At 38.1% G+C, this 22,911-nt stretch overlaps 1 protein-coding gene across 2 annotated transcripts; it reads right to left on the reverse strand.

The window, feature by feature from the left end:
- Window positions 1-2,293: 2,293 nt before the first annotated feature.
- On the reverse strand, window positions 2,294-22,895 carry EIF2S1 (eukaryotic translation initiation factor 2 subunit alpha). Of its 2 annotated transcripts, none has more exons than XM_086320175.1 (8): window positions 22,705-22,895; window positions 17,759-18,000; window positions 12,279-12,358; window positions 10,493-10,644; window positions 6,398-6,504; window positions 4,678-4,775; window positions 3,767-3,910; window positions 2,294-2,837 (listed from the first exon to the last, which is right to left on the reverse strand). In XM_086320175.1, the coding sequence occupies exons 2-8, from the start codon at window positions 17,997-17,999 to the stop codon at window positions 2,712-2,714; spliced, it is 948 nt and encodes a 315-aa protein (XP_086176301.1). In that variant the 5' UTR covers window position 18,000; window positions 22,705-22,895; the 3' UTR covers window positions 2,294-2,711. The 2 variants fall into 2 exon arrangements, with proteins under 2 accessions (XP_086176301.1, XP_086176300.1); XM_086320174.1 differs by lacking the exon at window positions 22,705-22,895 and adding an exon at window positions 22,285-22,410.
- Between the last annotated feature and the right edge of the window lie 16 nt (window positions 22,896-22,911).

The following is a 22,911-nucleotide window of genomic DNA, read 5'->3' on the forward strand; positions in this document are numbered from 1 at the left end:
TTTGAACTATCTTTTCTTGATCTTGTCTAGAATACCTGATCATTCAGATCAGGAATTCCAAGCTAATGAGGTTTTACTTTATTCCTTACATTGTAAGAGACTGCCTTTTAAAGCACCATTTTCCATTTGGCATCTCACCAAGGTCTGTGTCCTCAGTTTTTTTTTATTGCTTTTTGCTATCAATATAGGTTTTTATCTGAATTAAGCTGCATTTGGTTTGATGGCTTCTTGATTGTAAATTGGCACAATTACACCCCACTCTGTACGGTAGGTTATCAGTATCATGAGTTGAAAAGTAGTTGACTATTACTTTGAGGCAAATCATGGGACAGTTCTTGCCAAGGGTACTAGCACTTGAATTTTTTAAATTCCTAATCATTTAAATTGCTTTTACTGTGGAAGTTAACTAGGTCAAGCAAGGCCGTCTGTGGGTTTCCACTAAGTTTTTAAGCATTATCCTCAAGTACTGGCTTGTCTTGTTTTACTAGAAAACATGAAAGATCATTTGGATATTTGTATTTTTCCGGCCATTTAAAATTTTCAACTAATACCTAAATGAGACTCAAACTATTGTTAATTTTCAGTTATGAGTTGATAACCACTTGACCTCAAAGACAGAACTGGGAGTAGATGAAACTGTCAATTTCTAGTGAGTCTTTACGCGGAGAGATTCAAAATTTGGGTAAACTGTTCACTGATCTTTTGTCAATCCTTTCAAGTTTTTAGAACTGGGTGTGATCTTGTCCTCATATTTGCAAGTGATACTTTTAGGTCAGCAGGGAGTTTACTTAGTTCTCTCCATCATCACTGAGGTATTGATCTTTTTCTCTGGCAAGGGTCATAAATTTGCAGAATTGTTGTGGAACTGAACAAAAGGCCTGCATAGGATATAAACCGCTCACCACGGATATCACCAGTATTTCTCAACAGTTATGGCTTTTGAAGTATTAAAAAATCCAGTGAACAAAGTGAAAATTCAATTCCTCTGCTTACAACAAACATTTAAGCAGCACCTGTTATATAGTTTGATAACGTTCGTGATGCTGTGAGCTTTACTCCTCAGAAAAAAACTGAAGTGAAAATTATGTGCTGATTTGAATACATCCAGATTCTCCTCTAAATATTCCCAGTATGGCATGCAAGCTAGCAGTCATGGTTCCCTCATGAAAACAGTTATATTGTTAGACCTGGATCTAAAGAGCTAGTAGAGGCTGCTAAATTAAACAAAGGGACAAACCTTCACAAATAGCTTAAATGTCTCACCAACACACTCTTCTATTTTCCAGTCCTTTTAACAGTGAGTTAAGTCTAGTCCTGGATTGAATAAGGTGGGTTAGATTTAATCTTATAAGTATTTAAATAGCTATTCTTGGGAATAATTAGTAAAATTAATTTATCTAGTACCTCAAGTATCCTAAGAGATTAAATTTATGAAGTAAACTAAAGTTAACTCAAGACTTGCTACACCTTGGCCACTGTAGCTGTAACTGCAAACCACATGTTATCTATGAAGTTTATTTGCCTTTGTATATATTATTTATCTTTAAAACAATCAGTTCTTAAAGAAAAAAAATGATGGAAACATTTTGAAAAAACGATTGTTAATTGTGTTCAAACAGACCCCTAACCTGTTAGGAAGAGAAGTGAAACTCTAAGGTGGCACCTAGCAAATATTTTACTGGAAAAAAAAATTAAAAGTTGGGCAATGATACTCAAAATAACTAAATTTACAAAGCAGCATTTTTTTTCTTAAAAAACAAAAACCCCAGAAAACTAAAGTTAAAAAACAAAAACAAAAACAACCCCCCACCCATTACCAACTTGAATTACAAACTCAGGACAAGCAGCTTAGTACACCAACAAGGACCGGTGTGATAAATTCTCCTTCTGACCACATGTTGTCATCAGTCTCAAATAGGTAAAAGGCACTCAACTAATGTAATTCTTTAGTTACATTTTAAGGCTTTTTTCCCCTAGGAGTAAACTTTCACTAATTAAAATGCTCTCTAAATCCTTTTTATTAAAGGAGGGGTGGGTGGGGGGAGAGGGTGCCTGGCACACAGCACACGGCTCACGGGATCTCAGCTCCCTAACCAGGGATCAAACCCAGGCCCTCAGCTGTTAAAGCATGGAGTCCTGACCACTGGCAAAGTCTCTGTAAACCTTCCTTTTGAAAGGATCTGCTATACTTATCTTCTGGTCACCTGCCTTTAAATTACTACATTTCAAATAAAATGAAATTCTTAGGAATCATAATGCTTTTAACTGGTGATAATAAGGAAGAAACCTATGGTTAAATATCCCAGAAATTTATTTAATGTTTGCTTGATACATTTTATATAGAAAGGTTGGAACTATTCGCTTTGAGTGCCTCTGGTAAATCTCATGGAGGCACTAATCTACAAAGGGGTGCCAATCTGGAGATATCAGAAATGGAAATCATAAGCCCAATTTATGTCTCGTCTTGAAGATCTGTCTCTAGTGAAATCAGGCCACTCCCTTAAAAAACGCTCAAGGTGTTGGAGCTACTGTATGAAAACAGCTAACATTTAGGAGGGCATTTCATGTTTTGGTCTGTTGGAACATTTAAATACTTAAAATAAAAAATATTCAGCTTTGAAGTTTTCAATACTGGAAAACTTTTAAGTCTAGGGTTTACAGCCAGGAAGGCTGCTTTGTGTTCCTTAAACTGGACTCTGTTTCCCACAAAGTTAATCTTCAGCTTTGGCTTCCATTTCTTCTGCATCATCATCTCCATCCACTTCTGCATTTTCTCTCTCAAGCCTCTCCAGCTGCCTTGCAAGTTCGGTCTCATCTGTATCTGTGACCACTTTGGGCTGTGGAAGCAGAGGCACAATTTCAATGTGAATGTAGTTAAACACACACAAATTCAGTTTCAATACTATTACTGCCTGGTATTTTAACTCTTATTCTGAGCGCTGAAATACTACCAATAAATTCCATGAGATAATAAAACTGAAAATATATATTGGCTGTATCTTTCAAACACACAAAAAGATGACCTATAAAAATACATCTTCTGGCTTCAAAATTTCTTCCACAGAAGAAATTTATTTTGAAAATTACATATGAAAATTTGGTTTTGTTCTTGTTGAGATGAGAAAAACATAGGACACTATTGTAGTTCCTCATTCTGAAATCAAACTTCAAGCATTCTAAATTCTGCTGCTGCTGCTGCTAAGTCGCTTCAGTCGTGTCCAACTCTGTGCGACCCCATAGACGGCAGCCCACCAGGCTCCCCCGTCCCTGGGATTCTCAAGGCAAGAACACTGGAGTGGGTTGCCATTGCCTTCTCCAATTCATGAAAGTGAAAAGTGAAATGAAGTCGCTGAGTCGTGTCTGACTCTTAGTGACCCCATGGACTACAGCCTACCAGGCTCCTCCATCCATGGGATTTTCCAGGCAAGAGTACTGGAGTGGGGTGCCATTGCCTTCTCCGTTCTAAATTCTGACAATAATCAATCACTGCTTTCTTTTTTCAGTTATTTTCATTGTCTTTATTTTTTTCATTTTGGGGGATCAGTGACCACAGTCTTGAATAACCACCCCATGATAGTTCTTATTTACTTTTAAAACCCTTTTAGGAAATTGAGTCAATGACTATTTTATACTTAGAGGACTTGTAGTTTTAAACCTATCTCATGTTTTATAAGTCACTGATCAGATATTTTAGAAGACAAACCAGTTACATGATTGAAACGTCTTTAAAACTTTAAAAGGCAAAAAATCCCAGTATTGACCTCACCTCCATTTGAACATTGAAGACACCCCTCTTTTCCTCAATTTTTTCTTTTATAACAGCCATAGCTTGATTGAGGACAGAGAGGCCTTCTGTTCTCTCCAGGGTGGTTGTAGTCATTACATACCGAGGAGGAGCTATTAGATTAATCTAAGGAAGACAAAAATTCAATTATGAATGTACCTACAGACCACATAACAATTAGGATGTTTGAGAATCGTTTTGCTAATCTGCTGCTTTAAAAACAAATCATCCCAAAATTTACTCCCAATTCTGCAGCACAGCAATTTGAGGTAGTTTGTTAATGTAGCAGAAGCTAATTGAAGCTAACTGATACTATGATGTAACCCAGTAGTAGAAGCAGTCTGCTGCTGCTGCTGCTGCTAAGTCGCTTCAGTCGTGTCCGACTCTGTGCGACCCCATAGATGGCAGCCCACCAGGCTCCCCCGTCTCTGGGCTTGGATAATCTGTCTCTAAAATAAACAAAAAAGATTCCTATTTGGTTCTAAACTAAACTGATGGAAGAAATTCTTCTAAGTGATTCTGATTAACAGCCATCCAGTTAATTTTATTGCTAATCAAAGAGTCAGGCCAAACCTCCTTAAAACTGTGTGTGAATATAAGAGAATATATTGTCCTTTTCAAGATTCTATGAGCATAATGGGCACTGTGGCTACTTACTGTAAAGGAGGTTTAGCATAGCTGGTTCTTTGGCACTAAATACCAATAGGAATCTCTATCCATAGTGACAGTAGCAGTAGCTACAACAAAAGCCTACACATAATTTTAAACATTCCCTAGAAGTATCAAGAAGCACTTTTAGTAACACTTGATATGAAATATGACCATTAAAAAATCTGGATTTAACTTGGATTAAGTGGATATTTCAGTAGGGAGGGAGAAAACAGGCTACTCACTTTGATGGGCATGGTTTCTGTAGAACAATTCAAACCCGCTCTCAGAGCTTCTTTTACGGCATCGATGCCTTCATAACCATAACAAGCCACTTCAATATCTAAAATTATAAAAATTCAAAAGCTTACTTCAAAATACGTAAATTTTTTTTAAGTTTAAAAAGAAATCAGAGATATGACAAATACATTAGTACTCAAATACTTATGAAAGCTTTCATTACCCTTTCAACTAGAAATCAACCCCAGCTATTAACTTTCATATTTAAAAATATCTGAACATGCAGTGATATCATATCTTCTCACCAACATCAAGCCCCTGAATGATGAAACCATAAAAAAGAGAAATTTAACAAACATCTTGAATTTGGGCTATATTTGGGTTGAAATCATAATTCCAACCCCTCTGTGCTTCAGTTCCTTATTTGTGAAATGGTTAGGAGGAGTGTGATGAAATCTGAATGAAATAATAACCACGGGGGCTTCCCTGGTAACTCTGGTCAAGGATCTGCCTGCCAATGCAGGAGCTGGGTTCGATCCCAGATCTAGGATGCCATGGAGCAACTAGACTGATGTGCCATCTGAGCCTGTGCTCAGGAGCTGCAACCACTGAAGCCCAAGCACCCTAGAGCCTTTGCCCTGCAACAAGAGAAGCCACCACAATGAGAAGTCCGTACACGGCAACTAGAGAAAAGCCTGCACAGCAACAAAGACCCAGCAAAGCCCCCCAAATAAATAAAATTATAAAAAACCAAAATAATGTAACTACAAACTGTCTAGAATAACGGCATACTCTGACCCAGCAATCCTACTTTTAAGAATTTGCCTTACAGAACACCTGTATAAATGGTAAGTCTATGTGTATAAAGGTTAAAATGCAGTGTTTTTTGTAATGTAGTTAGTTGACCCTTAACAATACAGCCTTGAACTGCATGGTCTCCTTAACATGTTGATTTTTTTCAAACGTAAACACTAGAATACTACATGAACCACGGTAGTTGATTCTCAGATACAGAATCAGACACACAGGACTGACGAGGTTATATATGAATTTTCGAGTGTGCAGAAGGTGGGCAACCCTCTTATACATTGTTTAAGGGTCAACTACAGTAAAAAAGACTAGCCCAACCTGAACATTCATCAAGAGGAGACTGGCTGATATCAAGGTTTATTATTCTATGCAATATTACCTAACATTCAAAATGAGAATGATCCTCAAGTTCTACAGGGAAGGGCAGCCATAGGACACCAAATAGAAATAGCTAGTTGGAGAAAATGGTGCACACTATGATCCCATTCTTACGAAAACATAAAAACTTATATCTGAACATAAATAGCACACATTCCTATACAGCATAGGTATAGAAAAAAATGTCTGAAAGAATAGATCCCAAATTAACAGTGGTTAATCCAGAGGCATGGGAGGATATTACTGTACTGTCAGAATTTTAAAGCATGCACTAAAACAAAATAATCACTCCACCCAAAAAAAGGGCCAACTTAAGGTTAGCTGAGCTCATTTACTTGTGTCAATATATATGCATTTTATGATAACTCAGTAGAAGCAAAAATTACTTAATTTCTTTAGCTTTTCTTGCTGTGAAAAATAAACACTTAGAAACAGGCAGATGTTGATGTAGCAACATATTCTTTGGTGAGGGTCATTATTTAATAGCTTTTCTGGTACATGCAAAATATTTTAAACAGCATTTAAAAAATCATTTACCTGCTCGAATTTTGACAGCCTGGGGGGTCAAACGCCTATTAATATTGTTAATGAGTACTTCACGTTCATCTTCATTCAAATCTAAGCTATCCAAAATAGATGGGTCTCTGAAAGAAAACACACACAACAAAATGTCAAGGTTACTTTACTGATAATTAGGACACCAAACATAATATAACAGAATAATGTTTAAGAGCACAGCGTTTAGTGTCAGAATTAAGAGTTCAAATCTTAGCTTCACAATTTAATAGCTTTGTGCTTGGGGGCCTTTCTAGATCTGTTTCCAAATTTGTAAAACAGGAATAAAAACTGTGTATCTCACTGGACTGCAGAATTAAATGAGCTAATGCAACTGAAGTGCTTAGGCTTGTATGACAAAAAGAAAACACCCAAATGATCATTATTAAAAGGAAAATTTTAGAGATCTGACTAAAGCAAGCAATTTAATGTTTCCTATACAGGCATAACTTGAAGATATTGTGGGTTCGGTTCTAGACTACAATAAAGCACGTTTAGGAATAAAGTGAGTCACACGTTTGGCTTCTCAGTGCGTACAAAAGTTACGCCTATGCCATACTGTTGTTTTCTGTTAAAAATACTTCATTTCTAAAAAATGGTAACCATCATCTGAGTCTTCAGGGAGATGTAATCTTCTTGCAATAGTAACATCGAGGGATCACAGATCACAACAAAATATTGAAAAAGTTTGAAATATTGCAAGAATTCTCAAAATGTGACACAGAGACATGAAGTGAGCAAAGGCTGTTGGAAAACTGGCACCAACAGATTTGCTTGATGCAGGGATGCCACAAACCTTCAATCTGTAAAAAATGCAGTACTTGCGAAGTGCAGTAAAATGAATTCTGCTTATATATCTCACATCCCACTATAATTAAGCATATCCCTGTAATTAACAGTCCTTGCTTCAAGGAGCTCGAAAAGAACAAAAACATGGAAAAAAATTAAAAAAAAAAAAAAAATAGAAGTGCGTTTTTGCACTTCTGGGGTGAGGTGAGGAAGGTATCAGTGGGGTCAGGAAGGGCTTCATGAATGAGGTGGCATTTCATCTGACCCTTTTAAGTGCCACAAACAGGGACCAGTCTTGTTCACTGGCATGTTTGTTGAACAAATTAAAAAATGGAAAAAAAGAAATAATGACTAAAAGAATGGTAGGATTTTAACAAGACTATTTTAAGAAAATTCTGATATACTGATACTGAAAGACAAACCAACAGAAAGAAAAGAAAATGAGATGAACAGATGTTTCACAGAAGACAAATGGTCAATTAACGTATGAAAAGTGGTCAACTTCCACCAACAACCAGCAAAACGCAAACCCAAGTAAGACACTATTGGACATCAATCTGCTTTGCAAAAAGAAAAGAAAAATCTGAGATGTATATCAAATGTTGATGAAGAGAAATAGAAACACTCATAATTGCTAAAAGGACTATAAACTATAGAACCAATTTGGAGAAACTTTAACAAAACTAAGTAAATTTAAAGGTGCCTATAATCAGTCCCATGACTCAACAATTCTATTCTAAGGTATCTAAGAAATCTCCAAATGTGTACACAGAGACATGTACATGTATTCACATAGCACTATTTGAAAAACAGGGGAGGATTACCTAAACATTTTTTAATAGAGGAACAAAAAAGGGGGCATGTTCTCACAAGTAAATACCATATAGAAATGAATATGAAGTAGGCATACATGTATCAATTTGGATAAATTGATAGATTTATGAAATTTACAGTAACTGATAGATTACTGAAATTTACAGTAACAGCATCACAAGTAAAAATATAAAGTACTGAAAACCTGTCACAATGATAAAATAAATTTTGTTTTTTTGTTTAAACATTTTAAAACATAAAAAAGATTCTGTATGTACTTTTAATAATCTATTCACACATTTACATGTATCAATACCATAAATGATAATGACGTACACATAATTTCACAACAGTGGTTACCATTGTTGAGTGACCAAAATATCTTTGGAGGCAAAAAATATTGTTTCCAACTATCTCAGAAATTTTAACTAAAAGGGAAAAAAAAAAAGAAGCACATGTGGCATCGAATTATGATTGAGTTAAATCTGGACAGTTGCAACATGGCTGATGAAAGAGAAGAACTTTAACGGTGATAAATGAAGATTAATTCACTAGGATGAATGTTAATTTGTTAAGAATTTTAATGCAGAGCAGTAATGGAGAAGGTGCAGGAGGCAGAAGCTGTAAGCAGGGCCAATGATGACAGCAAACCGAGGTGAGAGATGTACTGACTGAGGAGCCCAAGACTAAAGGCAGGGAGGACAGAAATATAAAGCAGTGCTTGATGCCCAATAGCATAAACTCTGGATGGACCTAGAATGCTTGTGTTTGAATCCTGGCTCTACCATTTGGTAGCTGTGTGAACTTGGACAATTTAACCTCTGCCTCAATTCCCTCATCTATAAGATAGGAATAATAGCACTCACACCACAGGTGGTTGTGAGGATGACATATATGTTTGCTGTCATAATTATTACTCTTCTCACCTTTCCCACAATTTGACATAAAAAAAAATTAAGTCACATGAGGGGAGGGGGTAAGGTGGAAGGGATCTGGAGCCTCAGGTGAGTAGGCATGATGGAGGCTCTAACAGTTCAAAGTCCCACTTGGCCATTCTGAGGGCTGAAGAGACTAATCTCCCATGGCAGGACACGAGTTGGCAAGTAACGATGCAGTGGTGAGGCTGCTCATGAAGTATTAACATCTAGGAGTGGGAGGTGCAGAAGTAGAGACAGTAAGTACAGAGAACTTAAGAAGTCTGACTATTAAAAGGAGAGGACACAGTGCTTCCTACAGGAGAAAAGTAGAGGGCCGGTTGAAAAGTCTGTTTTTTAGTATAAATGGGAAAAATCTGAGCATGTTTTTATGTTGATAAAGCAAAATCAATAAAGAAAAAGGCTGAAGACTCAAGGGAGGGAATAACAGATGGAGATGATATTTCTCAGGAATAGCTGGGCACAGGGATAAGATTAGTTTGAGAGCAGGAAGGACCCCAATTCCAGTGTGACAAGAGCACAGGAGGTAATGACAGGTGGGCAAGAGGTAAGTTGGATGAGATGGTGGAAGGAAACGGAGGTGATCCTGTGCAATGGCTTCTTTTTCAGGCAGTGAGCGCAGCAGGTGAGAGGGAGGGAAGAGGGATAGAGTGGGTATCTGGGGAAGTGTGGAGAAGTTCTGAAACAGCCAATCTAAGAATGGGAGGAAGAAGTGATCCAGAGCAAAGAGGGTGTGGGGCAGCAGTTAAGGCCCAGCTGAGGTTGGAGACCATGAATATGCGTGGCACCAACCTGTAAGACTGTGGTTGTTCCTAGCAGCACCCAGCATTCTGTAAGTGCAGAGAAGGCAGGAACATCGCTCCAAGGCTGGATGTAACAGAAGGAAAAACAGGGCAAAGCTCATGATATTGGCAAGAAAGTTATTGAAATGATGGACCATAGGTCTACGCTGAGTAAGAAAGAGAAGGCAAGAAAAGGTGAACAGACAGGGAGGAAAGAAAGGGTCTGGAATCAGAGCCTGATGTAAGAATTAAGACAACAGAGTAGGACAATGTGGCAGCTGGAAGGACAGGAGGCTGTGGTAAAAGAACAGAGTGTGTGAATTAAAGATTTTGGAGGAGCAAATCCTGGTGACAGTAAGACCCAGGGTGAGGTCATATGGGAAACTGGCTAACATGGCGTGGGCTGAAGGTCTAAGCAACTGAGGTAAAGAAAACAAGAGATTACAGTTTAAATGAAATGTCTATGCTGGCCCTGAAGTCACTGAGGACAATCACAAAACTTGGAGAGGAAAAGATTTAAGGCAATAGCGTCAGGATGGTTTAAAGAACTACCCAACTATGGTACACCAAATCATACAGGCTTAGCTTTAGAGGACTGGCCCATATCATGGGCCTTTTATACTGAAATATTTTAATCTAAATTTGACAAGGACTTACTACATGGATGTTGTGTTACTAAATGTTAGGCTCTCAACCCGTGTGCTAGGCCTAGCAGCTGTAATACCAAGGGAAAAGCAGAGCTAAGGAGGAGTTCTTACGAGACTGCGTGCTTAAATGCATCATAGGCACCATATCCGGGTCTCTTGTACTTGTCATCGAAGACCCAGGCAGTCCTCTGGAATAGGCTTTCCAGCTGCTCATCCTTGGTATATTCTAAGACCTCAGCAACATGACGAAGAATGCTGTAAACCTAGAAAAAAAAATGAAGAGCACAACAATTCAAAGATAAGAGATATACATTTTTTTTAAGAAGATATTTTTACATTTCAGAAGACAGCATGTAAAAACAAACCTTTGGTTACTTTGATTAGAATAACTCCTTAACAACAAAAGATTACCCTATGAAAACTTTTTTTCCCATAATTATTTCCTTTTCCATAACAATGAACTCAAGTGGGTGAACACACACAAACAGTGTAGCATTTATAGCCTAAGATCCAGAGCAAGTCAATTCTGGGACAAACCAACCTCTCTGAATATGTTTCCTCATTTAGAAAAGGGAGATACCAGTATCTCTCCTTTTTATTGTAGAGAGTTCTTACATGGATCAAATATAAGACATTAGGACTACTATTCCACGAGAGATGGGGGCTCGATCCCTGGACTGGGAAGATTCTCTGGATGTGGAAATGGCAATCTGCTCCAGTATTCTTGCCTGGAAAACTCCATGGACAAAGGAGCCTGGTGGGCTGTAGTCCATGGGGTTGCAGAGTCAGACACAAAACACACACACACACACACCCCCCAACATGAGAGCATACAACCAGGATGGAGATTTTAGTAATTCTTTTGCTCTGTTATCTTTTAACAATTATCCTTCAATCCTACCCATCTGTTACTCACTGCTGCCAATTTTTTTTTTCTAATCTCCTAAAAATAAAAGGCCTCAAAGAAGAGAAAGTGTATTAAGAAAGGTTTCATGTTAATTACACACAAAAACTGACCCAGGGAAGGTAATATCATTGGCTATTTCATTCTAACATCATCCCAATAAGATCTACTCACGTACTTATTTTACAATATTTTACAACAGCCTAGGGGAACACACAAAATGGAAATTTCCTAGAGACGTGCTTCTCCAATTTGGACTTGGTGGGACTTGAAAGATTTGGGTAATGGTCTCATAGCTTTTGTATTTTTACTCTTTTACCAGGGTTAAGCAAGATTTAAAAAACCTTCTCTTCATTTAAACAGTGTTCTTGGCATTTTACCTTGAAGATAAAAACATACAGGGCAGAAGAGAACGAAAGACACAAAAGAAGGATAAAGAAAAGAGAAGCAAATGGAAACTCCCAATAAGAACTGAAGATCTAGGGAATAAAGGAAAATCTGAATAGGACCAAAGAACAGAAAAATACAGGAAGATGAGAATGAAGAAATGACAATTCCTGCCTTATTAGTGCTTATTGTGGATAAGTAACAAATAACAGCAAAAATAAGAAAAAAAAGCTGGTTGTTTCTGTGATCCTTACCCCAGAAGAGTTGAAAGTCAAAACTTACATGTTATGACAGCCAAATCAGCTAAACTCACTCATAGTTAACATAAAAGAGCTTAAAAACACTAATGGTCTGGTACTGATCTGAGAACATTATTAGACTTCAGTGCTTTAACGTAGTAACATCATGAGACAACTGATGTTGTCTCACTAAAGTCACACTCTTTCAAAATGGAGTGTTCAAATTATTTTCCTATGAAGCACAGAACTGAAAATGGAAATACAGATACAGAAAATCTAGGTTTTTGTTTCTGCCAGCAACATGCCATGTAGATTATTTATTAAACACATTTAACAGTGGACTAATTTGACTAAATAATCAACTTACAGTTTTGGATTTGGTAAATTTATCTTCACATTTGATTGCTTCCTCTGGTGAAACTCTTCTTTTTGACAAATCAATATATCCTATATGAGAAAAATTTGAAAACATTATCTCTGTCCAGGTATCAACAAATCACTGACAATTTTCACAACCATATTGCTGGGGTGGCATACCTACACTTATTTCCTACTTAAATTGTATCAATAAAAAAACTGCATAAGAAGTATATGTATTATGAACGAGTATTATGTTTTAAAGTAAATTTTTGTCATCATGTAATGTTATCTTGGTGGAGGGAACTAATAATTTTAATTATCCATATGAGAGGTAAAACCATGTCTATTAAGCATCAGAGGATCAACTGTATCATGTTTTCTGTATTCTTGATGTTCTGACATTTGTGGCCTGGCTGACCAGGGAAGCCTCTGCTGCCCAGCACTAGCCAAGGGCTCAATGGGAGCCTTTCACATGGAAATCAGCCAACGCAAAGCCCACGTCCCCAGCCATCTCATCAAAGTTCCACACATCAGGCCAATACTCCCCCATGCCCTAAACCGACGTAGGGCCAGATACCAGACAACGAGAGACAGTGCCCGTGCACCAGGCACTGCCCATACTATTCAGATGAGCCAAGTGTAAACTGTTTACAACAACCTGCCTTGCCTTTCTTATGGAAACCTCAATACAGGCTCTGGCCTAAGGTTTCCCCTTGCTCTTCCTGCCTCCTGATCAAAACTGGTGCTTCCTCATCTGGCTTTGCACAGCATGCTGGGTCCCCATTTCCTGGGAAACTTTAGTAATAAAAATCTTCTTTCAATGGCATGGCCACTCCATGTCACCAGTCACCTTCATAAATGAAAGTCCCATGGGCACAAAATGAGACAAGAAGTTAAATGTATTTTAAAGAATTAAATGTTCCAAAGTTCACTGGAACACTATTTACAACAGCCAGGACATGAAATCAACCTAAATGCCCAACAGTGGAGGAATGCATAAAGATGTGGTACATACACACAGTGGAGTATTAGTCATGGCTATCAGGGGATAAGATGGGGAGATAAACTGGAAGACCAGGACTGACATATATACACTACTACATATAACTATACTCAAAGCTCTATAATGGCTTACCCGGGAAAAGAATCTAAAAAAGACTGGATACATGTGTATGTATAACTAATTCACTTTGCTGTACACCTGAAACTGACACAACACTGTAAATCAACTCTACCTCAATAAAAAAAAAAAAAAAAAAAGAATTAAAGAGAAAATGGTCTTTCACCTTTACCCACATATTAGGTTGCAAAAGTAATTGCAGTTTTGCACTGTAGAAATTTGCTGGAATACATTCTTAAATGTGGCTGTTATACATTATTTTAATGTGCAATTATTGCTTTATGTTTTTTGCTAATGAATTATTACTTGCTGTTTATTTCATATGTATTTATGTATTTTAGACTATGGAAATAGTCTATGGAAATGATATTAGACAAAAAACAAATCTGAGTGATTTTCTTATTTGAGTTCAAAATGGGTCGTAAAGCACAGGAAACAAGCTGCAACATCAACAACGCATTTGGCCCAGAAACTGCTAATGAACGTACAGTGCAGTGGTGGTTCAGAAGTTTTGCAAAGGAGACGACTGCCTTGAAGATGAGAAGTGCAGTGGCTGGCCATCGGAAGTTGAGAACAACGGAGAGTATCACGGAAGCTGATCCTCTCAAAATTACACGAGAAGTTGCTGAAGAACTCAATGTCGACCATTCTACGATTATTTGGCATTTGAAGCAAATTGGAAAGGCGAAAAAGCTCAGTAAGTGGGTGCCTCAAGAACTCACCGCAAATCAAAAAAATAATCGTTTTGAAGTGTCATCTTCTTTTATTCTACACAACTACAACGAACCATTTCTCAGTTGGATTTTGTTGTGTGGCAAAAAGTAGATTTTATACAACAACCAGCAACGACCAGCTCAGTGGTTGGACCGAGAAGCTCCAAAGCATTTCTTAAAAAAGTCAAACTTGCACCAAAACTCATCATCACTGTCTGGTGGTCTGCTGCCAGTCTGATCCACTACAGCCTTCTGAATCCCAGTGAAACCATTACATCTAAGAAGTATGCTCAGCAAATCTATGAGTTGCACCGAAAGCTGCATCCCTGCAGCTGGCACTGTTCAACAGAAAGGGCCCAATTCTTCTCTGCAGCAATGCCTGACCACACGTTTGCACAACCAAAGCTTCCAAAGTTGAATGAATTGGGCTACGAAGTTTTGCCTCATCTGTCATATTCACCTGACCTTTTGCCAACTGGCTACCCATTCTTCAAGACCTTGACAACTTTTTGCAGTTGACAACCAGCAGGAGGCAGAAAATGCTTTCCAAGAGTTTGTCAAATCCTGAAGCATGGATTTTTTTGCTACAGGAACCAACCAACTTATTTCTCTTTTGCAAAAATGTATTGATTGTAATGGTTCCTATTTTGCTTAATAAAGATGTGTTTGAGCCTAGTTATAATGATTAAAAATTCAGGGTCTGAAACCATGCTTTTGCATCAACCTAATATCTTTCAGGCTAAACTACTTCCTTTACCATCTCTTATAATGCAGTTCTGTCTTGTAAGAAATTCCCCTAGTTTCTATTTACCTGATAATGTCTTCACTTGATTTTTATTGCTGAATATTTTCTTTAGAAACAGAATTCTGGTTTGATAGTTTTCTTTCAGTGTTTTACAGATGTCATTCAATGCTCTGACCTTCATTATTTCCAATAAAAGAATGCCACTGTACTTTGTATTACTGTTCCCCTGTAAATAACATCATTTTCCTTGGCTATTTTGAAGATTTTATTTTTCAATAGTTTGGTATTCCTAGATGTGGTCTTGGTATTTATTCTGCTTCAGGTTTGCTGAGCTTCTCTAATTTGTAAACATTTTTTCTCCCAGCAAATATGGAAACTTCTGGCCATGGTTTCTTCAAATGTATTTTCTGCTTTTTTCTTTCTCTTCTCTTCTTTTGGAATAAAGCTTTTGATTGTTAATAGGTTGCTCTTTTTTTCCTCTCAGTTCTTCAGATTGGTTCTTTTTAAATGAACTACCTTCAAATTTCAAGCCTTCTGTTATCTTTTATCTGATGTTAGCCTATGCATTGAATTTTTTAGATACTAAAAAAAATTTCATTTCTAGAAATTGTATTTAGTTCTTTATGTGAGTTTCTAATTTCTCCACTAAGATTTCTGCTCACTCACTACGAGTACATTTTCCTGATATCCTTGAGCAGTTAAAACATATTATTTAAAATGCTTATCTGCTAATTGCAACATCAGGGTCATCTCTAGGTTAGTCTCCACTGATTATCTTTTTCAAATGGGTCATATTTTCCTGTTCAAATATTTAGTAATTCTGAATTGTATTCTGGACATTAAAAAAGATATGTGGCAGAGCTCTGAATTCCTTTAGGTTCCTCTTAAGGATACTGATTTTGTTGTTGTTGTTGTTCACTCTGCATGGCTTGTGGGATCTGAGTTCCCCAATCAGGGACTGAACCACCACCTCTGGCAGCAAAGGTACAAAGTCTTAACCACTGTACTGCCAGGGAACTCCCAAGGATACTCAATTTGTTTTAGCAGTTAACTTGTCTGAATTCAAAACTATACAGAGCTGTCTCCTCAGATGGAAAGCAAACAAAATTTGTTTAGATTTTTATCCTGTAGGGCTGCTTGCAGTGTAACCTCTACAAGTAGTTCAGAAGTCAGCTAGAGATTTGAGCAGAATTTTTATATATAAACTTAGGGGCTCTCTCTGTGTCTCTTTCTCTAATCCCTATCACTACTTTCCAATTGTTGTGGCTGTCCAGAACTCTTATCTCTGGCTCTCAAAGTCATTAAGACTGAGGGTTTTCCTTTAGAATCTTCACTGCCCTGCTTGGTATATCATGGCACTCAGTCAAAAGGCTGTAAACCTTATCCAGTGCAGTTCCTGTCTTCCCAGTGTTAACTTGCCTTCAGTTTCAGCCTGCTTTTGGTTGCTCCCATTGTCTTTGGATAAAATTTACCACCCATTTAGATACTTGCTTAGGGTTGACAGCAGTTATGTTGAATGGCTTATCCAACAGGACTTAAAATTCTAGTATCAGAAATGGATCTCCTCTATAGGATCTTCTGCACTTTGCTTTTTTCTTATCATGGAGATCTTTTCATATCAGAATATTCAGATTTCATTCTGTAGAAAATTGCTTTGCCTGGCTGTGTCATGATTTATTTAACCACAATTTAGATTGTTGTTTCATGTTTTTAACTTACACTGTACAATGTTGTTATGACAATACATTTTTACATCTAGCTACTGTACTTACACAAGTATACCCTTTCACTTTTTCTGACTGCAGTTGAAAATATATTTGATTCCGTTTTGTGTTATCTATTTCATGTAATAGGAAAGCAATATAAGCTAAGACACCAGCTGAGGTCCTACTAGGGCAGTGATTAAACACAATATTAAACGGAATAATCTCAGTCTTCAAGTAGTTTAATAAATGGGGGCTAGGGAGAGTGCTACAAGTCATATCAAAACATTCAGAATAATCAATGTGCTAATGGTAGCATCTTTTAAGAGGTAATACAAGCTGTCTCCAAAGTTTATTATCTAAGATTATAATCAGAAAAAAAGTCAGTTACGTATAAAATCATTCGTTTGCAAAAGTATCAATTAACTAGATGGCTGAGGAGATTCAGAAAGACAAGTTCAGTCAGGGTGACTGACTAGTCTTTTAAGTATGATGGTAACTACGTGACTGAAACGAACACCTGACAAATTAGAGAGACAGCTGAAACCAATGATCTTAACTATATTAACTGAAGACAAAACCTACTCATTGGTATCGTACAATGTACTTAGAAACTGTGTTCACAAAGGTGAAGACTTACGTGGGGTCCAAAAAAGGGGCACCCAAAGAGTCGCGACTCAGCACAGTGTACACATGCACACACTCGTGCATACACACACACACACACACACACACTCTGAATAAACAGCACAGTAAATAAATGGAATACCTATTCACCTCTGCCTGAAAGATCCGGAAGGACCATAGGATCTGGGGGTCACAGACATTCTGATTACCAGAGAGACAGACAGTATTCAGTTCTAGATGTGTCTTTTTTAAAGACATAAAATATTCCTAAAATTCATTTACTTTTACAAAAGCTAGTTCTGGATAAACTAATTAACCACTACTAACTTAAAAGGTTTTGTTTAGATGGTTAATTGGCATCCTTCTCTAACAACTGTATGTAAAAGAGTTTAAGTACAAAAAGAGGCATTTTGTTTTTTTACTGCAGCAGGCAATGCACAAAAAATATATTTTAAAATAAGTTTAACTCAGAAAAATTTCAGATATAAATTATTTAACAAAAAATATTTATTATTACATTTATATTTAATAAGTACATATAAATGATTAAAATAAAAATTAAATATTCTTCTCATTTACCTTTTTCTTTGTCCACTCTAATAACAACCACACATTCATTCCTGCCAATTCGGATGAGTTTGTTTATAGAACGGATACGCCTTCTTGACAACTCACTCAGAAGAATCATGCCTTCGATGTTGTTGTATTCCAGCAAGCTGACATAAGCGCCCATTTCAGCAATGGACCTTACATTCACCATCACTACATCTTCCACCTCAGGAAATTTGTGTTGATAAAATCTACAACTTAGACCCGGCATTCTGCAATTTAAACAAAAGAATCAAGTCAGTGTTCAGTTAAGGTCAACATAAAAATATCAATTTTCCACGTCTTGCCACTGGAAGAAGTTTTTAGTCTTCTCATCTCTTTAAACTTCTTAAATGGTGCTAGAAAACAGATGAATGTTTGGGAACCAAGCCTGCATTTTTATTTTGCTCCACATTTTTCTAAGACTTGCATGATTCTCTACATTTAGTTTCAAAGGAATCCTAAAAAATAATGATCATTTATAAAGAGTAAAATATTATTTTAATACTTAATAACAAATGAGAGGAAGCATCACTACTGTTATAAGTGAAAGTGAAAGTCACTCAGTCGTGTCCGACTCTTTGTGACCCCATGGACTATACAATCTGTGGAATTCTCCAGGCCAGAATACTGGAGTGGGTAGCCTTTCCCTTCTCCAGGGGATCCTCCCAACCCAGGGATCAAATCCAGGTCTCCCACATTGCAGGTGGGTTCTTTACCAGCTGAGCCACAAGGGAAACCTACTGTTATAAACCTATCAGCAAAACTAAAGCCACTCTTCCTCCAAGTCGGCTAAGACTGATTACCACCATATAAAGGGAGGAGTTTTCCAACAAATTAAATCTTAACCCTAACCACACATCAAATGATATACTCTATCATTTGTTGTTCAGTCACCAAGTCATGTCCGGCTCTGCAACCCCACGAACTGCAGCGTGCCAGGCTTCCCTGTCCTTCACCATCTCCTGGAGTTTGCTCAAACTCACATCCATTGAGTCGGAGATGCCATCCAACCATCTCATTCTCTGCTGTTGACACACACAACTCTATCACTTATTTTAGGCAGAATTATACATGCCACAACAAAAACTAAAGATTAATCACAAAACATACTACATTTAACTAAAACGTATCCTTCTGAATTTTTTTCCTCTTAAACATGAATTCACAACTACTATAATTTTTAGCTTCCACTTTTCCCATTACTTCCAAATAATCTTCTCTCTTGTTGAACAGGTATACTCAACCCCGAGAATCCTTTAGTAGATATCCCCACTACTATAAAGTTCAAGTTTCTCTTAATCTCCACACACTAAATATATTTAGAACTATTCCTTTTGATCCACCCAACCTACTTTAAACACGGCTCCTTTTATGACCCACAAGCCTAAAATCATTCCATGAATAGAAATATATTTTTAAAAGGAAGCTCTCAAATTAATCTTTGTTGGTAATTTTCATGTTTTTCTGGTAACCTTAACTAATTTACTATTGTTAAAGCTCAGAATATAGGCAATAATAAGATCCCAAGTCCTATGAAAAATTTGTGAAAATTTATGTACTAACTTACCTTTTTTTCTTATTAATTGGGTAACAGGGCCACATTACCTGTCTCAAAGATAAAACACCTACATCCAGCTCATAGAACCCCAGGGTTCTGCTGCAGGGCAGTTTCAGAACTGCTAACTGCACCCACATATATCTTCCTAGTGGCTTACCCACTGACTTATACATTTTTCTGCTCCCCACAGGGTCCTATATAATCCGGCCACTGCCTATCTTCCTGAAGTACCACTTTCCTTATAGTCTTCCCCATTTTATAGATGAAAAATATGAAGCATGGGTTAAGCATCTTGTTCTGTCATATACTGTTAACAAGTGAATTTGAACCTGTAACGTTTGAATCCATAGTTTGTGTCTTATTCATTAGGCTGTATTTTCTCTCAACATTATTGGTAAATACATGACAATTAGAAATACCTTAAACAAAAAGCACTATCAGTGTACACATTCAGTGCTAGAACATAATAAATTTTAGTATTAATATCGGGGCTTCCCTGGTGGCTCAGATGGTAAAGAATCTGCCTGCAATGCAGGAAAACCAGGTTCAATCCATGGATCGGGATTATCCCCTGGAGAAGGGAATGGCAACCCACTCTAGTATCCTTGCCTGGAAAATTCCATGGACAGAGGAGCCTGGCAGGCTACAGTCCGTGGGGTCGCCAAGTGTCAGACACAACTGTGTCTGACACAACAAGTTGTCAGACTCACACACATAAAATTTTTATTATTAACCTATCCTATTTAATAAAAAATAAACTGTATATAACAGTGGTAGAGAAATATTTCTCTTTGAAGCTTGACAAAATAGGGATTTAGCAAATAAAGGGAAGTAGACATACAATGGTCAGAATTACCCACCAAGAAAAGAGCTGAGCTGGTTGGTTCATTTTTAAACAGGGCTTTTTTTTCTCTTGGACAACTGTTCTCAAATATCTGTAGGTAAAGCACTAAAATTTGAGAGCTAAAAATGTTTCATACTGGGTATAAAAATGAACATCATGGAAAGGTGTGAAACATTTCAAGAGATTTAACAAGCACCAAGTTTCTTCAAATAGTAAAGCCGATAAGTTTGGAGAAGCAAGACCTAAATTGATTGTAAAAGAACACAGGCAATAGTGTAAAAGAATTCTGAAGAGTGATATGAATGCCACTGCTTCAGAAGGCGCACATCTCTTTGCAAAACATAATGTAAATAAAGGAATACTGCTGGTGCTATGTCATTCACAGTGAAAGACAGTAGATAAGCACAAAAAATAATCTACGACTTTGCTCTCCTACATACTAACTGTGGCTTAGGAATACTGATGTATTCCCATTAACTGTAGCTTCTAATGTGTGCCATGTACTTCACAGGTTTGTGGAGGACATCAAATGAAATAATATACAGGTGAAAAGAGTTGGAAAGTGTAATGCTATACAAATGTAAGATATTAAAAGGCAAAGGAAATATCATTTCCATTTTGCAACTTAATTCATTAAACAATTATTTTTATTATTAAAATAAGTACTAAATGATTTCCTCAAAGACAAATGCTTACTAAGTACAACAGGAGCTAAAACCAGGTCATATGACACTAAATTCAGAGTTTAACCCCCAAAGCCTCAATATGTCAGAGTACTACAATACAGTATGTGTTCTCCAGAAAAGAATCTTTCAAAATACAACTGAGCTCCAAGCTAATTTCAAACACCCTGCACCGTCAGTAATTTTGCCTGGTCAAATGGTAGGCAGGAGTACTTAAATCACTGCGTGCTCCAGTCGCCATCGTGGATACAGGAAGTCCACACTCCCTTCCAAAGCAAAGCATGATGTGACAGAGGCAACTCCTGTGGCAATACTAATTCGGCTCTAACACTTCTCAGTTATGCTCTCTGAATGCTCGCCTTTAGTACAGAAGTGCTAAACAAACAAAGCTTTTCAATTATTTCACTGTAGTTGAAAAAGGAAGCAACAATCTCTAAAACTGCGCATCTTCCTGAGATCTTTTGAGAACCAGAAACTCATTTGGCATCCGATCAACTAAGAACAGGCACTAAAGCTTTATGTAATTCCAAACTGCTGAAAGACACGGAGTTACAAGATTTTTTTTCCCCCTTGAGTAACAACTTCAACAGGAAGAAAAACCAAGACTTCTTTGCTACACCTTTTCCCCAAGAAACAATGTTTCTTGTTTAATGAAAATTAAAGTAGACTAAGTCTGGGGTAGTTAATAAAAGGGACCTAAAATTTCCGTATCTTGTGTTTTTCAGTTCTGCTTAACCGTAAGACCACAGCGCTTAATTCTACAAGTCTATTCTCATCGGTGCTGAAAATACGGCAAAATGATACGTAGAATAATAAACTCTTCAGTAGTATCTTTTAGTTTCGTCTTAAGGACTGACTCATTCTACAGAAACGCCCAACTCCAGCGACAGGGTAACAAGAGCTTCGATTTTTTAATATTAGTGGTCAGGTTAACAAACTCTTCTTGGATCTTTTTTTAAACTCAACTCTTGTCAAAATCGTGGCCCAATCCACAGGTTCCTTGAAGTGTCCTGTCTGGTCACCATTGAGAGGTAGTATTTGCCGGGGCGGAAGAAGAAGGGAAAAGAAAAAAGGATGGAATTCTCAGGCCTAGAGACAGCAAAGTGCTCAGCGTCCTGGGGCGGGGTGTCACGGCGTTCTCCCCAGGCCGTCCCACCTCAAGACACCCCCCACTATCACCATGTTGACGAAGCTGTCCCATCACTTGGCCCACTTGCCTTCGCGAGATTCCTCCGTCAGTACCACGACACCTCTGCTACACGGGGAGCCGACACGCAGCCGGCGGGTGGCGGCAGTCATGTCCAGACACTTCCCGCGCGGGGACGGGAAAAGGAGGGGGTGTTAGCCCCGGGGCCTACACTCTACCGACCACCCACGTCCCTAGACACAAAGTGAATTCCTGGAGAAACAGACCAGAGAGACTAGTCACCTGAGGTATGTGTGTGAATCCCACAACAAGGTCCCACGCCACGCTCCTCTGTCGGAGAGATCAGGTTCGATCAGCCCTCAGCAGCCGCCGACTCTCCTCAGCGTGCGCTTCGCTTGACCACACTGCGCATGCGGAACCAGCTCGCAGCACGCAAGCGCCCACGGGAGAGGGACCTTTCTTCGTCACTGACCATAGAGTCCAGGTCCTCCGAGGACAAATAATATGGACCTTAGGAGGACCTGAAAAGTACGTTTTCTCGTTATCTTTAGCTTTCTCTAAGTAATCGTCAAGGCGCAGGTAAAAGGGAAAACTGATTCCTTGTCCCTAAAGCATAAATCCTCGCTGGAACCTTCAGTCAATCAGGAGGTGGCGCTGTGACCAAAGATGAAAACTGGAGGAAGAGAAGGAGCATACTCTTACCTGTTCTTTCGCTTGGCGCGTGCAGAACCGAGCGCAACAGCCTGGGAGGTGGAAGGGGAGGGGCTAGAAGGCGACCCGGAAATGAGGGGGCGATTCCGGGGTGCGCGCGCCTCAACATCCGGGCATCGCCTTCTTGTTTTCGCCCTCCCCACACCCCCGCCCTCACGCGTACCGACAGGAAGGGGAAGTGAAGGCTGTATAGCCTAG

Source organism: Bos grunniens, chromosome 10, assembly GCF_055505025.1.
Source record: "Bos grunniens cultivar Pamir isolate PY7600 chromosome 10, Bosgru_T2T1.0, whole genome shotgun sequence".
Lineage (NCBI taxonomy): Eukaryota > Metazoa > Chordata > Mammalia > Artiodactyla > Bovidae > Bos > Bos grunniens.

What these genes read in the sequence shown, in the direction of transcription:
- EIF2S1 (XM_086320175.1), bottom strand. Translation starts at nt 17,999, where the DNA reads ATGCCGGGTCTAAGTTGTAGATTTTATCAACACAAATTTCCTGAGGTG. An exon ending in AATTTACCAAATCCAAAACT is followed by an intron (nt 10,645 to 12,278) that starts GTAAGTTGATTA and finishes TTTTTTTTCTAG; the next exon opens with GTTTACAGCATTCTTCGTCA. An exon ending in TCTTCAATGTTCAAATGGAG is followed by an intron (nt 2,838 to 3,766) that starts GTGAGGTCAATA and finishes CTGCTTCCACAG; the next exon opens with CCCAAAGTGGTCACAGATAC.